The sequence below is a fragment of the Macrobrachium nipponense genome, chromosome 1 (genome assembly GCF_015104395.2).
Source record: "Macrobrachium nipponense isolate FS-2020 chromosome 1, ASM1510439v2, whole genome shotgun sequence".
In the NCBI taxonomy this organism is placed as follows: Eukaryota; Metazoa; Arthropoda; class Malacostraca; order Decapoda; family Palaemonidae; genus Macrobrachium; species Macrobrachium nipponense.
In genome coordinates this window covers 148,868,904-148,887,278 of record NC_087200.1, presented here as the reverse complement: position 1 = coordinate 148,887,278, position 18,375 = coordinate 148,868,904, and the positions used below count along the sequence as shown (strand labels likewise).

Here is an 18,375-nt window from a genome sequence, read left to right as displayed (position 1 = left end):
AGTAGTGATCATCATAAATGGTGTTATGATCTCCCATTATATATATATATATATATATATATATATATATATATATATAATATATATATATATATATATATTCTATATATATATATATATTCTATATATATATATATATATATATATATATATATATATATCTATATATATATAGATAATGGGAGATCATAACACCATTTATGATGATCACTACTGCACCCACTGAAAGAACTGAATATCAAATTGGTGACTGAGGAATATCTGTATAGGTTAATTCTTCTTAGGATATATATATATATATATATATATATATATATATATATATATATATATATATATATATATATATGTCTACCTGTGACCTTGAAAGAAGTCACATCTGCATTAGTGACGAACAAACCATAATTAGCCAAGTGTAACTACTTACCAATCTGCAATCATGGTGGAGATGGTTTGGTATTGATTCCAAAGGCCAAATGTGAATGCTGCCAGTAAGCAAAATGTGGACAACAGAGACGATAATATCAACTGACGTCTCTGTTCTGTTGACTACCGGGTGGTCAAAGTCACTGTTCACTGTTCTGACCTTGTTTCCAAAACAGTCGATGGTCTCAGTCCCGGCTAGCATAGAAGTCATTGTCACAGGTGTAAGTATATTCTTAAGGTACAGTGAATTCGACATGAAACAGTACTTGTGGCACCTAAGAAGAATTATCAATGAACTTAAAGCGTAACTAGTATATCCCCTGACTGTTAAGAGAATTTCATTCATCACCGGAGGTTTGCTTTCTGTCAAATGAACAGACAAACCAAAATGAAGGAAGTCTTGGGTACCGCAAATCTTGAATGAAAGTCAATAGATATACTAACTGTAAAAGTGAGGTGGTTTATAATTAAGTCGCAAAAGAAGATGGTTTACAAATCCTAAAAAGTGCAGCAATATATTCACAAGTTGTATCATCTAGCAACCATATTCATCTGAATAGGAAATCATTGTCAGGGCTTATGATTAGTATATGACTCATCGTAAACTTTAAGGAAACAAGCAAATTTTCATGGTGAATCTGAGATTGTACAACTACAGGAATAGATGACAGTAAGTTTGCAGAAGGTGAGACATGACACAGTAAGCAATTGCAGTAGGTTTCTACCATTGATGGTAAAATTTAGATACAGATTTATCAAACATTAAAAGTTGCCGATATTTTTATTACCCATCATTCACAGTACATGCAATTGAAAGACAAGCTTTAACGGTTGTATCAGGAAGAATTTATACAAAGTTTCCCATTTCAGCGTCCGAGTAAGGCGTATGTTAGAAGTAAAGAAATTAAATCTTTGGTGTAGGATGGCAAGTTTATTCTAGTTATCATATTTAAACGTGTGCCCCATATATTTTTAACTAGAGGTCTCGGCGTGCAATTTATCTCAGATCAATTCCTCAGGCAATCTGCTCACAATCTTGGCTTTACCATATTCGAAGCGACTCAAGAACGCAGCCACATGTTTTGTTGTGAACCTCGCAGTTGTGGAAGGACTCTTCTGCGTCACCATCCTGCCCATGTCAGCTGCCCACCTTTTTTCCCTCTTCTTCGCCGATGAGAAACTGTTCTCGTCAGAAGGATGTAGCGTGTTTGTCTTCCTTCGTTACGTCATCATCCAAACAGAGCTGCTGTCAATAGCAGCGATTGCTATTAACAGGTAATGTTCATAGATTTAACCTTCCTAGGTCAGGTCAATTTGCCTGTACGTACTGAGATCCTGGGGTATGTTTATCCCTTTCAGGCTGTGAAAGTCTATGTGCCTTTGCCCACTAGTTTTCCTCAATGTGAAAGTTTAAATATCAGCTCATGACACTTCAGAGATTCATTTTTTATGGTAATAATAATATAGTGTATAAATGTTAACACCTTGACATGGAAAAATACAGTTGAAGAAAAGAGTACAAACATGCCAGCTTTCAGTACATTGTTATTCATAATGTACATACCTTATTTGAAAAATGAAAAGGCCAAGGATTTAAGTCATAAACTTCCATGAAACAGAATGTTGTACATAAGGATTTAACAGTAGAAAGGATTAAAACTAAATATCCAAAATGTACAGAGTATAGCAATAAAGAAATACAGTATGTTAATTATTAAGGTAAAGAGTATATTTAATAAGTAAATAAAAGGCGTGTCCTTGAGTTATAGGACTCAATCTCAGGTTTGTGCTGTTGTTTAGTAGTCATTACCCAAAACAGTGAACTTGAGGGGGTCAAACAGTCGCCAATAAACGTACTGGAACTTCAAATAACTTAAGCAACAAATAATTGGAACTAGGGAAGGTAATTCCCCTCTATCCACGACATAATCTCAACCATATTACCAAGAGGAGCCTGTATAAAAATTTGATGGTTTGCTAATGCCTTATTTTAATGCATTTGATCACTCCAACCTGGTGTCAATCTCATTTGGAGATCCTTTTAATCCCTGCAGAAGTACCCTAAATTCTTTATTCTGCTCATGTTAATTTCGATTCTGCATTTACAGTAAATTTTCCATAATCACTTCCCTGTCTGTAAGGTAGAGTACAACTTTTCCGTTTTCAAGTAGCAGAATAAAATATATTTGTATATTACCTATATACCGTTGGTCCGTGGTCCCTGGTCCAGGTGTGTTATATAATGTTGAGTGTCAAATAAGATCCGGACAATCAAGAGACTATTTGTATATAATTTTATATAATGGGTATTGTACATGAAACAGACATATTAATCTGTATCACAACGGAGGAATATGTCTAAATTAACATTAAAACTTTTCCAGAAACAGTATCTATATAAAGAACTCATTTCTTTGTGTTTCTTGTATTCAAGAGACCAGTTCAGTACAAAAAGAGTTAGTCTTTGCTATGCTAGTAATTCGTGGCCAAGCCAAATAAATGTAATCTTAATTCTTTTCTTGTGTGTGGTTCTCTGACTCTAGGTGTCTCCTGATAGCTGATCCTGACAAACACCGAAAAGTCTTCACAATCCCAAAATCCATTGCTATGATTGTCATGATCTGGGTTGTATCAGCTGCAATAATGCTCATCCCATTACTAAGAGTGAGTATATTCAACTCTTATGGCGGAGGCGTTGCTGAAACGCCTATAGTATCTAATCCTACCTGATATAAGTAGTATTGTTTTCTTTCCCAATTAAAATCAGGGTTTTTATTTTTTCTGTAACTGTGGTGTATTTAATATCTGATATGTAAAATGACACCTACAATTTTTAATCCTTTTGAGATTGTCCATGGCAGGTCACACTCTTTATGCATATATATGGTCATAGCCAAATTTTTCTGTCAATGCTTGCTGTAAATTTATTTTTCTTGATGTGAAGCTGAATATTTATTTATTCTTTGTTTTAGTAGGTATGTTCAGAAAAGGTAAATAGTAATTAAGGCAAAAGAAAATGTCGAGGGTAATCAGTCATTTATTTTCAGATGATTGAATTTCAGTGGTAAGGAATAAGGATAAAAATGTGTGTTCAATGACCATATTGTTAAGACTTCACAACCTGCTAAAGGGTTTTGTTTCTGCAAGATATTGGTATTTCAGGCTTAAGCTTGACAATAGTACATGAGAGGTTCAGGCCTGAGGCTTTGACTTCTCTCTTCTTTGACTTCTCTTTTCAGATTTTTATTTTTATTTATTATGTGTAGAGAGATTCATCATTACAATTTCTTGGGTGAACCTCAGCTTTTTAGATTCCCTAAGATAGCAATCATTCTCTGGCCAAATTTGTTCGTGTAGGCTGTCTTTCAAATAAACAAGGAAAGCAACTAAGGAATAAGTAGTGGAACTGCGATGCCAAAAGAAAGATGAGGTGAAAGACCACATTGTGATAAGCAAAGGAAAACCCGAGTCTTGTTTCATTACGCCACAGAAAACTGGCATTTCTGTGTTTTTCTGTCGGAATCACACAAGTGATTATTTAGACCAAAACATTTGATTTAGTTAGTCTATGTGACCATCGAATTATAAAATCACTTGACAGTTTTATTCTTGAATAAATATGTCTTACAGGTATATGGAGAATTCACTTATAACTATACAACGAAAGAATGTGATTTCAGCGACTCAAAGGAAAGCGGTGGGGAAGGTCCAAGGAAATTGTTCTTAGCTATAGGATTTCTCCTCCCATGTGCTGTTATCATCATCTCTTACTCCTACATTTTTTATAAGGTATGCTTTGAAGACAATAGTAGTAAATGAAAAATACTTTGTATGAAGTTCTTTTTTATAATGTTTAATTTAAAAAAAAGTACAGCACTGCATAGTGAATGTGAGAGACCTGGAGAAAGCGTAATCTAAACAATTCCAATATTTTCTATATCATCATACCCATTCAGTGACTTTCTATTCACCAAAGACCAAAGAATTGACCGAATTTTCTCTCACTACTCATCTAGGTCTCCTTTATAAGGAGTTGGAATTATTTCTCTCAATATTTCTTGTCTTTATATGACAGCTGCCTTTTGACTCCATTTTTATCTCAGTTTATATTAAATGATTAATGGATTTTAAACTGGACCATATTTTATTGTGCTTACTGGTATAAGTCTTCGAATTTAAAGAGTATGCAATTAGTAAAATTCGTGCCTATGACTTTTAAGAATTTTAATGAATGCTGTTTAGTAAAATGGCTGAAACTCAAAGATATGCATTCCTGTAATAATGACACGGACAGATGTACAGAATATTCTTGATTGCTCAGTTGCTGTGGTTAAAATGTGAAGAACTTTGCACCAAATGTTCAGGTTTCTGAGTGATTCATTCATTTGGAAGTAGATGCATACGATTCAATTGATATTGCGTATATTTTCAGGCAAGAAGGAGTACAGGTAAAGTGAAACGGACAAAATCAGATGCATTACTCAAGGCCAAGGGTTCCATTAAGAGCTCAACTGAAGTCAGGTAAGAGATTATTTTTCATATTTCATTAAAAGAAAACTTGATGAATAACAGTTCCCTTCATTCAACTGGAAAATTTAGAAAATATTAAAAAATTATGCATGACAAACATACCTACCGTACATAGATTTCAAACCATACTAGTACTTTTAGATCACGGTTTGAATACTGTTTTTAATATCAAGTCTGTGATAATAACTTCATCATTTTTTTCAATCCTTTTTTTCAAAATGAAAAAATCTTTATTTTTTCAAAGTTTTGTCCAAAAAAAGTTGAAACCACTATTAGTACAGGTGATTACGAGTGAAGCAAAGTCTTACTGGAAAGTCTTACTGGTGACCCAGTACATCCTAACGCTATTCAAATGCTAATAGTATCTCCAGAAGCATTAAAGATAAAAGAAAAATTCTTTCGGCAGATAAAACCTTACATTTTTAAATTTTATCCCATATAAGATTTATTTTTAAAATATCATAACACATTTGAATACACACTGCATTACGTGTAGTCCCTAATGCTATTTAAGTGCTAATATCTCCAAAAGTATTGAAGGTGAAAGAAAATTTCTTTCGGCAGATAAAACTTTACATCTTTAAAGTTCATTCCATATAAGATTTATTTTTCAAATATGATAAATTTCACATCTAAATGCTGTTTTAATTATAGCGTGTCTGGTGGCCCTGCACAGCCCCGTCCCAACACCATTCAAATACTAATACGTATCTCCAAAAGTATTGAAGATAAAAGCAAAATTCTTTCAGCAGATAAAACTTTACATCTTTAAATTTCATCCCATATAAGATGAATTTTTAAAATACATTTAATTCACATTTATCTAAATGATGTTAACCCTTTGATGGTTTAACTTGAAGCTTCACGAGTTATCGGCTTTAGGGCGCCCTACTGGTATCTATAGTATTTCTTCATTGAGAGACGCCTTGAAGGAATATTTTCAGAAAATCCAGCATTTGGATAGTGAAATATTGGATCTAACTGATCCTTACAACTTGACCAAATTATGATTCAGGCAGAATATAGCTTAAAGGTAGGCATGAGTCTTACATCTGTAAGAAGTGAACCTAGCGCACCAATATTGCCTATTAAAGCTAGTGTAAAGTTGTCTAAATTAGACCTCAAACATTTCGATGGTGATGTATCAGAATGGATTTCATTTTGGGAACTATTTGAAGTATCAGTACACCAACGTACTGACTTTGAAAGTACGTACACAAAAGTTTTCTTATTTTAAGGTTCTATTGGAAGGTAAGGCTTTGGAACTGGTGTGTGGTTTTAAATTAGATGATAAATATTTGCAAGCAGTGAATTTGTTGAAAGAAACCTATGGCAGGGAAGACGAAATCAAATTATGTTCCGTCAAAAGACTCCTCTAGACAGACTCCTAATGCATATGTAGAGTAGCTACAAAGATTCAGAGCGCATTTTGAATGCTGCATAAGATCATTGGCAGTCTGTGAAAGCAAGAAACCATCAGATTGGGGCTAAAAGTACAAACAAAGCCAAGGTAAACCAAGTTAAAGGATATTCATTTTGCTGAGGCAGTCATATATGAACACACTGTAAAACTCATGTAGCCAGAGGAGGAAAGATAGAAAATCTTAGAACTCTGGGCCTGTGTTTTATATGAGCATCCAATAAACATTTCAATTCTGATTTGGACAGGCTAAGTTGTAATAACAATTGCGCTGTTAGACATCATAAGTCTAGTATATGCAATCAAAACCAACCAGACTGAGGAGGGTGTGGGTTCCAAGTTGGAACGCTCTCTCTGACAAATATAGGACAGGGAAATAAGAGGACTTAAACAGTCGATCTTACATACAGCCACAATAACACTAAAAGGTAAAAGAGGTTGCATGGTGCGAAAGAGAGGGTTGTTGGATACTTGTGCTGAGAGATCTTTCATAAAGAGATCTGCTCTTGAAGGACTCAGTAAGGGAGTTAGAATATATTGAGAGGTTATTTGACTTCCAAACCAGTTAAAGAATATGAAATGGTAAACATCATTGTACCTCATTGGTGTAGATTAATACATACGGATTGTATAGTGGTGGACTCTGCTAGAATATGTAAAGAAATTCGACATTAAAAAAAATTTAAGGTCGTTGTATAAAACAAAAATAAGCTTGGCTAATAAAGATTTTTATCTTCCCACAGAGAAACAATCACCCATAGAGTTGTTGATAGGGGTTGACAATATGTACAACATACAACATCCAAGGTTTAGGAAATTTTAAATTTTGGCTTTGCTAACAACCATATTTGGTTATTTGGTAATTGGAACCTGTAGTTCTCCTCTCATTAGGGAGACTCTTGTTTCTATTTTAAAACTGCTAGTGAAAACAGACGATATAACCATGACTCAAGGGGCAACTCATTTAAAAGAACCAAGGGAAGATCTTGAAAATTTATGGAGTTTGGGTCATTTAGTTATTGTCATGAACCATCTACAGTTCCACAGGTTCTTTAAGTAAAAATTAAGAGATGGCTGTGAAACAAACGTCAAAAATACCTTAAAAACTAATTTATTATCTATATTTATGTACATAATTACAACTGAGAACAGGTTCTAGGAGGCAAAAAGACTAAATGATCATTATCATAATTACATTATAACAAAATAAATGAATAATTAAATAACTTACATTCATCACCAGACAGAACAATTAACATTCATAAGTGAAAATAAATGCTTAACAGCAGCAGTGAAAAATCAATTAACATCTAATTCTAAATAAGGTGGCCCTCGGTTAGCAGCAGGGGTTCCGTTCATGGTCGTCGACGCTAAGCGATTTCAAAGCCTACGGCCGCCGCACACCTTCGTTCGAAATTCTAGTCCATTTAACAGCGCCCTAGACTAGTCAAACGGCGCGGCGCCGTAATCCCACAATGGCGCAATAGGTAAAATTATATCTATGCAGTATAGTACTATAGAATTTATTGTACAGTACATTATAGTATTATAAATACTGTAAAGTGAAAAAAAACCTAGCTTTGATCCTTTGGGTGTCTAGAGTATGTAAAGATATAATAAGGTTTATATTGTACAGGTATCTATAGTGTTCAAGTTACGATAATTCGTCTTACGATAATCCGATTTTATGAGAGACCAAATTACAATAGCAAAAGAGAATGATGAAAGTATGGTTTTAACGTTATACTCGTAGCATGAACGCGTACAGCCATGAACAACCGAACGAGAAACGACTTTTTTTTTTCTAAGCACAGCCGAATTGGATAACATCCGTTTAGCTTGTATTTCAATCATCATGCTATAGTACACTATTACCGTAGTTGTTATAAATGACATTATGTAGAATAGAACTGAGATATCTTAATGTAATAACTTTATTCGCTATAGATCAAAGATCAATCGGGAAATATACTGTTAAATTTAAACCTTGTTATAACTCAAGCTGAGAAAACGGTACAAGCTGCGAATGACTATTATCGTGCATTGGCAACAAGGATAAAACTCCAGAAACGTATGCCATCAAACAAACTCGTAGATAAAATTGAGGTAAAATCATTTTAATCAAAACTGCAGTGCTTGAAAGAACACATTTTACTGTTGGTTTCATGCCGATATAAGATAAATGACGTAAAGTTCGTATTACGATGATATAAAGGAAAATTGCGAAGGGAATCATGTAATTATTTTTACGTAATAAGCATGCCGCCAACGTAATCTGTTAACGAAAAAAAAAAAAGTTCACAATCACAACGAGACATATTCAATTCATATTTCCGCCTAAAAACACGTATAAGGAAAAATAACCTTGTGTCCTATAAGTCAAGTATCTAGATATTCGTTTATGCTAACTAGAAGCAAGAAAATTCGCTCAGAATTGCGGTATGGTGAAACAAACTCGTATTCACCATCAGTTGATTTCAAACCAAAACATTGGCCGCTCCACGGAATACTGGCTTAGATTTGCCGTAGTATTTTATAATACAATAATATGAGAATACCTACAATATTATTGGATACAATGAAGTACTGTATAACTTTTTAAAGGATTTATGGAAAAGAAGCATAATTAATCAAAATAACACCATGCATTTTTCGGAACAGTGGCGGACTGGAACGAACATGAAAAAACATCGTATTTGATAAAGTGAAGGGCAGTTTTAAAAGCTGCCTTTTTATCATATTTCTGCGCAGAAATAAAAATACCCTATTTGTAATGCATTTTCATACACATTTCAAACATAAAAGCATGAACATTTATAAAATCGACACATCGATCGCTGAATTTGCACTTTTTTTAACTCTGATATTTCGGAAGAGCGGCAGGCGGCGGCTCACAAGAAAGAACATGAAAAAACGTCCTCTTTGATAACGTGAAGGGCACTTTCAAAAGCTGCCTTCGTATCATATTTCTGTGAAGAAATAAAAATACCCTATAGGTAATACATTTTCATACACATTTTAAATATAAAAGCATGAACATTTATAAATGACACATCCATAGCTAAATATGCACTTATGTAACTTGATATTTTCGGCTTAGAACAGCGTCAGAGGCACATATTTTACCCTAATATCTATGTAATAACTCTCCATAAAATTTTTTAATATCATTTGCATAGCCTTTATGGTCTGAGCACTGTTAACCGAAAGTTGTGCCATAAAAATACCTTAAAATGCCTTATTTTTTAATGAATACTATTTTTGACGACAGCCGTAAAACCGATTCGCCGCTAAGCGATTGTGCCATTAACCGCGGGCTGCCCATATAAATGTAAACAGGAAATCAGTTCCAGTGCCATACACTTGCTCCACACCAACCACTACAAGAAATAAACAACTGGTGAATTTACTTTGGAAGAACTTCAAGAAGTATGCAAAAGGAATTTTTCCAAGAGAAATGTAAGAGCTTGATTAATGGGGTAAGAAAACCAAAACTAGCTTTCGTGCACTGCCGAAGAGTTATGTTACATGGGTAATTATTAAAGAACATCATGATGCTAATGTTCATATGGGTGTAAATGCAACTGTGACGAGTATCAGGCAGGAGTTCTGGATCCCACAGATTAGGCAACAAACTAAGAGTATATTACACTGTTGTGTTATCTGTAGGAGAATGCAGGGCAGACTGTATAGGCCCAGTGTGGTTCCTCCATTGCCTAAATTCAAGGTGCAATGTAAGTAGGTAACCTTTTAATACTACAGGCGTGGACTACACCGGCACATTATGGGTTAAGGGAAATGGACAGTGTCCTAAGAAGGCTTATATTTACATGCCTGATAACCAGAGGCATTCATGTGGAACTAGTTGATAACCAGTCCTGTGAAATGTTCCTTAGGAGTTTTAGAAAGTTCTATAGCAGAAGAGGTTTCCCAGCACTCATGCTGAGTGACAACCCCACCACATTTGTAGCAGCATCAGAATATCTTACGACCATGCCGGAGTATCTCATGGTAAAGTAACATGTTAGATATAAAGTGTGACTGGAAGCTCTTTCCAGCGAGAGCACCATGGTTTGGTGTTATATGGGAAAGGCTGAGAGGACTTCTTAAGTCATGCCTAAAAAATATTTATATGCCAAGTTTTACTCAGTTTTGAAGAACTAACCTGTGTATTGGTGGAGCTGGAAGGTATCATTAATGATAGACCATTAAGTTACACGCCCAGCGATTTGAATCAGTTGGAAATTTTAACCCCTAACCATTTGTCCTTCCCAAGAGAAGTATAGAAAATTGGGAAGAGATCTCTGGTGACCCTACCTATAGACAGAGAGTTCACCGAGAAACAATTCCTGTATCTGTTCAGGTTGTGCGACAACTTGTGGAAAAGGTGGGAGAGGGATTATTTAACAACATTAAGAGAGACCCATCAAGTAGGAACGATGCAGAGCTCTTGGTACATATGGGGCAAAACAAGTTCCCAAGAGTGGCTACTCTAAGATCAGCTCATAGTTAGCTAATGAGACCCATCATTAAGTTACAACCCCTAGAGCTGTGGCAGGAGATAGAAAAAATTTATCCTACAAAAGATGTTCAGCCAAGCACCTGCCTGAGCTGCAGAAGCCAGGATGGCATTGATAAGAAATAATTTTTGTAAATAATATTTGTCTGTAGGTTTGACCTCCAGAATACTTAACCCGGTGGAGACCGAAATATACGTAGTTTGACAAAATAGCATATAATTATAATTTTTTACTTGTCTAAATCCTAATGTTCATGCAACAGTGTGATTCAAAAGCAGCTGCATTTGTTAACAATCTCATTATTTACAGAAGAACAGGTCCAGCTGACGGACTAAGAAAACGTGACATTCGTATAGCAAGAACTATTGGTGGTATCTTTCTTGCATTTATTATATGCTGCACACCTGTTTCCTTGGCTCATTATTTTGACAATAAAGTAAGTGCTCTTATTTTCTTGTAATGTTAGAACCCTTTAATTGGACAAATATGGCATGGCTTGAAATCTTGTACGACATTTGCTATTCTGATCCTGGGTAGCACCTGCACCCTCTTCAAGAAGTTTTCTGCCAATATATGTATCTTTGAAGTAGTCTATGATTGGATCAGTTTCAGGTGGCAAATACTTCAATCACTTTATCTGGCAGAACAAATGCCAAAGCTGGAATCATACTAATTTGCAGTTTGGTATACTGTATTTACTTTTAGAGCCTCATATTGCAGCTTGCAGTAGCATATGCTATGTGATAAGTGGTAGAAACATCCCTTGATTGTTACATTTGGGAAGACCTCCTCAGTAGCACTCCTAGCAGCTTGTTCATAGTCTATAAGGAAGGTCTTTGGATTGAGCATAGGATCGATAATGGGGAGTTGGTGGAGAATGTCTTGATAAGTTGCTTTTGTTTGTTTTGTAGCAGATCATAAACACAAGGAATAACTCTTTCCAATGTAAAACAATAAATAGTGCTTAGTTGTTAAAACACCTTGGATACTACTTTAAATGCCCCATCACCAATCCAATTATTTCAATTTTACACTAGGCTGATTTTGTAGATATGGAAAACACAACCATACGCTGCTCACTTGATCCATTATCATAAAGCAGGAAATCTTCACCATCAGCTGTCATCTTGTAATTGGATGGAATGACCATGTCAGTTAGGTTTGACGAAATGGGATGAAAGGCACAGACAGTTTGTATTGCCTTATTGCAAGCAGTTATTTGATATTTACTAAATTGTTTGGCTAATGATTTGCTGTGTAGTCTCGTGCATGCTAATAGCTTTCCTCTGTATTTCCTGCTGTACAAACAAGAATTCTTGGTGGCATATGTCTGCTGCATGGGTGTGATCATTTACTTGGCCAGCTACTTCATTTGCAATTCTTTCTGCTTCACATAGATGTAACCATTGTAAATAGGTTTCATTTTACCACATTAACTTTGGATGAACTCCATAATGAGTGATATTATTTATTCTGTTTTTATTTGAGAGAGGTGTAGATATAGGTATACTGATCAGTTCAAGATTGAATTCTGATGTACATACGTTGGCTTGTTGCTACTTACTATCATAATAGTTTATTTGATAAACTTATTTGACTAGACGGTGATTATGTAATTAGTATTAATTTCTTCAAGGATTGTTTATTTATAGATGAAAAGGCCTGTAATTACTTCCTAAATGACTTGAATTCCAACTAGTCATTGACCATCTTAACACTTCTTTTTATAACCAAACAGGTTCTTCGATAATTGTTTATTTGTGGATGAAACTGCCTTTAAGTAATATAACTGTTTTTGAAACTTATGTGTAAAGGGGACCAATAGGCCAAGGGGTAGTTGTCCTATGGGGGCAACTACCAGGGGGCAATTGTCCTGTGGGCAGTTGTCCTAGAACCACTTTTATAGGCAAGGAATTAAAGGAAAGTGGATTTCCACATTCTTTTCTTTTCAGTGGTTTTTTCCAATTTTTAATATTTATATTTGTTAATTCTTGACACATTATTATATCATTTTTGTGTTTTTATTAAATTGAAGTATGCAGCTGATTATCACGCAACTAATTTTATTTTCATATTGTACTTTTGGCAAGTTGTGGTAGCATTAGACTTACAGGTTATTGTGTGGTATTATACTTTTGATATTCTAGCTGCCAAATAAATATACAGCATCTTTATAGTTAGTCAAGTTTTTTTAATAATCATGAAGTTGCAAAGAAAGCAAGTGCATTTTACTTAATATGAATTCAAAAGGACATTAGCAGAGAATTGACGAGCACTATATTGGTAAACAGTGCCGATCTTAGGTCACATTTGCATTTTGAATTTCATAATGACCTATAGATGAACAACACTTTAAATCGTGAACCTTACATGTGCCTTGTAATCAGCTGTTTTGATGACTGAAAATTAAAGCTTTGTATTACTCTCTTGCAGTATCATAATTTGACACTCCTGTTACTGTTGCACCCAGTATACTGGACTCAGTATTGCATTAACATATTCATATATGTCTTCATGAACAAGCAGTATCTTGATGCATATGTGAACTACATCTCTCGCTGGTGGCCCAACTTTAGGGAGGTAAGGACATGCGAAATTATGACTTTGATTGTAAGGAAACAGTGTCATGTCAGTTTAAACCAAATGCGGTTAAGTATAATTCTGTAGTTAATTCGTGCATTTTCATACACAGTTGCTTAATGATATATGGTGGTTTAATTTTTGTCTTTTCTGTTGAGATTTCTGAAAATATACATTTTCATACAAGTAAGTAACTTACCAAGTAATTACATAGCTATAGTTTCTACTCCCATGGCAATCTTTAATTTAACAATTGCATAAGCACTTCAATAGTGTAGTGTAGGTGACAAGCCGTGCCCACTTAACGGATGTGTTAGAATGACTTCGCTGGCGGCTGACGGCATCTTCATTCTGTTTTTGCTGCTCATACAAGCAATATCATCAAGCTTGCCGTAGTCTTGTCAATAGTTTTCTGTATCTTTTTGGTTATTCTTGCTGGAATTTGATAAAGTATTGTCGCTTTTGTGTACCCTTCAAGCTTTTGTCAACATTTTTAATTAGTTATGTCTGATTCAAGTGCCTCTAGTGTTTGCTATTGTAGCGAAGACTGTAGATCTAGACTAAGTTATGTTATGATTCACATACGTACTGTGCACAGTAATTGTAGTGGGTAGGTATAGTCTTAGGAGAATACAGGCAGTCCCCAGTAATCGGTGGGGGTTTCGTTCTTGGAGGGTGCTGGTAAGCAAAAACTGCCATTAACCAAAATTCTCCAATTTATGGCACTGATAATCGGGTAATGGCGCCTCTGTTAGGTATGTTATGGTGCCCTAACTCTAGGCACCGATAACTGGAACTTGCCGCGTCATGGCGCCATATATCGCAGATTTTATGATGCTAGACAAGTACCATAAAACAGGATTGCCATTAACCAAATCTGACAATAAGCGGGGACTGCCTGTACTAGAGATGAGTGCTAGGATTTGGATGAGAGAAAGTGGAAGGTTCTTGAATCTCACCTTAATAAGCTTTAAAGTAATAGAAAGGGAAAGGTGGCCTCAAGGGCCAAGAGTAGGGCTTCTGGTAGCCTAGATTCTTCCCCTTAGCCGAAGTCAGATCATAGTCTTGCTATTCTTTCTTCCCCTGTTTCTACCTTTTCTCCTGTTCCCAGCCCTTTTACTATTAATCCACAGACTCCTGTGCCTAGGCCCCATGTTTCTGACCCCAATGCCATTGACAATCTGGAATCCAGGTTTGATAAGAAGTTAAACCTTTTAGATAGGGATATCCCTAAAAGTCCTAATGGACAAAGTGTTTTGTGATAAAGTGTCTAGTGAAGTGTAAGTGAAGTAGGTGGCTACTCATCCCGCTGGTTCTCCTAGATGAAGGTCCCTGTCCCACTGCCCTAACCCCAGGAAAAGACATACCAGAGGTCAAGGGAGGCTGGTGGGGTTTGCCCCCAGGTAGTCGCCCCATCAGTCAAGTCTGTTGCACAAACCCAGGTTTCGCCAGACGGCAGTTAGATAGGTATGTCTCTGGATGTGCATTGTTTGTCTTCAAGTTCAGAGTCTGATTCCGATCACAGGTGCTTCCTTGATTCGTCCCAGCCATTGAAGAGGCACATGGATGACATTGGTCAATCTTCTCCAGTGCAGTCCACAGCCTTCCTGCAGCTACACTGTGGATCCCTCAGTCCTTGCCTTGGCCTGGCTTCCTACTCATCCATGGTATTTGCCAGAAGCTTTCTCTCCTGAACGCCCTTATGTTGAGCACCCTCTTTTGGATATCAAGCACTCAAAGGACCACTTCAGGCACCTGTCACCTCACTGCCCATCTTATCACAATCTCCCAGTGCCAGCTCCCAAGAACCCAACACCAGCTCTCAAGTGCCCAGTGCCAGCTTCTGAGCACCCAACACCACCAACCAAGCACCTGGCACCAACTTTTCATTACCTGTCTACCTCTTCTGAGCTCCAAGCACCCACCTTGGATGACGATGATCCTTCTTTTGTGCCCATCAGGCAAAGTTATCTGAAATCATGAACTTCCTCAAGAAAGCTCCTGCCTCCAAGTCTGCTCATGACATCCCCATCTCTGATCACTTCTGAATATGAAGAGATCAGCCAAGACCCTGGTCCTCCTTCAGCACATGCAGCTCTTCTTCGCTACCTGTTAGTGAGTTTTCCTTTTTTTTTTTTTTTTTTTTTTTTTTTTTTTTTTTTTTTTTTTTTTTGCTCCAGCTGCCCTGCCCTCACTTCCTTCTTCTTTCCTGATGACAAGCCTCCCAGAAGGTAGCTCCAGGCTTCCCAAGATAGTTCTTTCCTCATCATCCAAGAAGACGATAAAAGAAATTGAAGACTAGCTCTCTACGAAGAGGAAGCAAGGTAAGGCTACTTTCACCCATCTGGTTAAGAGGAGTACCTGTTGTACACCATCGGGGAAGTTTCCTCTTTTGGAGTCACTGCTTCCTCCCAAGGGTACTTCTCCAGCCTCATCAACACTTCTTGTCATTTGGCCTGCGCTTTGGTGAAGATCATGTTCTCTTCGACAGAGTTGGATCACCTCGTTAAGAACCTTTTCATGGTTTTTGAGGTTTTTGGCTTCCTAGATTGGACGGTCGGAGCCCTTGCTAAGAAAAATCGAAGACTTCGAAAAGTTGGATGAGCAATATTGCGACAGATTTGTTTGGAGATCTGTCATGCACAGACAAAGCCATCAGGAGTGGCTCCTCTGAACTTGCGACCCTTTTCTCTTTCAGGATTCTGAAGAAGAGAGAACTTTGGTGCTCCTTCACCACCAGAGGAGTCACACAATCACAGAGGTCAGCGTTATTATATTCGCCTTTGAATTTGCCTCACCTTTTCCCTCTCACTATAGTGGAAGAAATTGTTAGGACCTCCATAAGAAGTTTACTCAAGAACTCTTAGCACAGTCTTCCAAGCGCCCCAAGGGTTCATCGTCGTCGTTTGTGCCTAAGATGGTGTTTCCTCCTCAGCAACAAGTAGCAAACCAGACCTCACTCCAATGTCCAGTTCTCAACTAGAGACATCAAGGCATTACCCAAAAAATGAAGAAGAAGTCCTTTGTGACCCAGTAGGAGCCAGACTTCTCCATTTTGGGAGAAGTGGAATTACAGAGGGTTAGACCAGTGGATCGTCAAGATTCTGAAGGAGGTCTACTCCTTCCCTTTCATGGAGAACCCTCCTTTGGTCACTTCTCCCATCCTCTTGATGACCTACTCAAAAGGCTCAGAGAAGCATCCGGCCCTTTTGAAGGAAGTATGCTCTCTCCTAAAGAGAGCCATAGAAGAAGTTGAGGACATCTGCAGTGAGGGCCTCTACAATTGTTTGTTTGTAGTCCCCAAAATGTCAAGGGTTTGGAGACCAGTCCTAGACGCAAGCACCCTCTATCACTTTGTAAGTAAGATGAAGTTCAAGATGGAGACAAACCAGTCAATCATGTCATCCATTCATCCCAGCGATTGGATGATAATGTTGGATATGCAGGACGTATACTTCCATATTCCCCATCCATCCGGACTCCAGGAAGTGTCTCAGGTTTGTCTTTCAGGGCAAAGTGTTTCAGTTTCTACAGCACCTCAAGTGTTCACGTAAGTTCTCTCCCCTCTCACAAATTGGCTTCATCTGAATAGCATCACCATTAATCTTTACCTGGATGACTGGCTTCTTTGATTCCCTTCAAAGGAAAAGTGAGTGAAGGACCTGCAGACCATTCTTCGCAATACTCAGAAACTAGGAATTCTTTTAAATCTTCGAAAGTCCCAGTTAGCCCAGACATGAGATTCTGTATCTGGGGATAATTCTCAATACTCAGACTTTTGGGCTTTTCCATCCCCCAAGAGAATCAGCAACTGCCTCCAGATGATTTTCGTCAAGTTGGGCAGACTACCCACAACATTCTTCCAACCAGACTGTGTTGTTTTTCCCATCACTCAGAAAATCAAATTGGATCTCCAGTGATGGCTGTCTGTAGGATGACTTTCACAGCGAAAGTCTCTTCTTCTTTTGAGCCCCAACCTAGATTTCTACTTAGACACCTCAGATCTAGGTTGGGGAACCCTTCAGAGAAGTCAAGAAGTTTCTGGGATGTGGTCCCCAGACGAACTGAAACTTCATATCAATGTCAGGGAGTTAAAGGCAATTCATCTAGGTCTTCAGTGCCTCTCAACCATGACGTACAACAAGACAGTGATAGTCTATGAGGACAACACCACCACACTGTCATATATCCAGAAGTAGGGAGGCACTCGTTCCTTTTCTCTCTGCCAGGCAGCAAAGGATCTTCTCTAATGGGCAGATCAAAATCGAGTGGTGCTGGTCACTTGATTTATTCAAGGGAAACTAAATGCTCTAGCGGACAAACTGAGCTGTCGAAGCTGGTCATTCCCACTGAGTGGATCTTGGATCCCATGGTCTATCTCAACCTTTAGAGATTGGGGGGCAAACCAACTATGGACCTATTTGCCTCCTCAAGAAATCATCTTCCTCTCTTCTGCTTTCCAGCCCTGGATCCCCTGGCATGGGTGACAGACACCATTCTCCAAGACTGGTCAGGCCTGGACCTGCATTCCTTCCCCTGCAACACAATGTGTCAGTGACCCTTGTAGCTCCATTCTGGCTCATAAAGGAGTGGTTCCCAAACCTTCTAAGTCTTTTGGTGGACTTCCTGAGGCTACTTCCCCAAAACCATTGGCTACTCAAACAACCTCACTTCAAGAGATACCACCAAAGGTTGTCCATTCTCGCTCAGACAGGTTTCAGACTGTCAGAAAGCTTGTCAGAGTGGAAGGCCTTTCAAGAGCAGTTGTGGAAACTATTGCTAGATGCAGAGGACAATCTTGCGACTTCTACCAAACAAGTGGATAGCTTTTCATAGATGTAGTTTCAGACATAACATATAGTCTTCTGAGACATCTTTGACCCAAATAGCAGAATTCCT

The 18,375-nt window shown here is 37.4% G+C and overlaps 1 protein-coding gene across 2 annotated transcripts in view; it reads left to right on the top strand.

Moving 5' to 3' along the window:
* LOC135219746 (protein trapped in endoderm-1-like) overlaps positions 1–18,375 on the top strand; it is a 56,599-nt gene that overhangs the window by 24,077 nt on the left and 14,147 nt on the right. The window contains exons 3-8 of one of the 2 annotated variants that reach the window (XM_064256781.1): positions 1,446–1,701; positions 2,970–3,090; positions 4,057–4,215; positions 4,859–4,947; positions 11,209–11,332; positions 13,330–13,476. In XM_064256781.1, the coding sequence (XP_064112851.1) occupies positions 1,446–1,701; positions 2,970–3,090; positions 4,057–4,215; positions 4,859–4,947; positions 11,209–11,332; positions 13,330–13,476 (896 nt within the window). Of the gene's footprint in view, positions 1–1,445; positions 1,702–2,969; positions 3,091–4,056; positions 4,216–4,858; positions 4,948–11,205; positions 11,333–13,329; positions 13,477–18,375 lie in introns of both variants that reach the window. The other variant, XM_064256780.1, reaches the window with a different exon arrangement.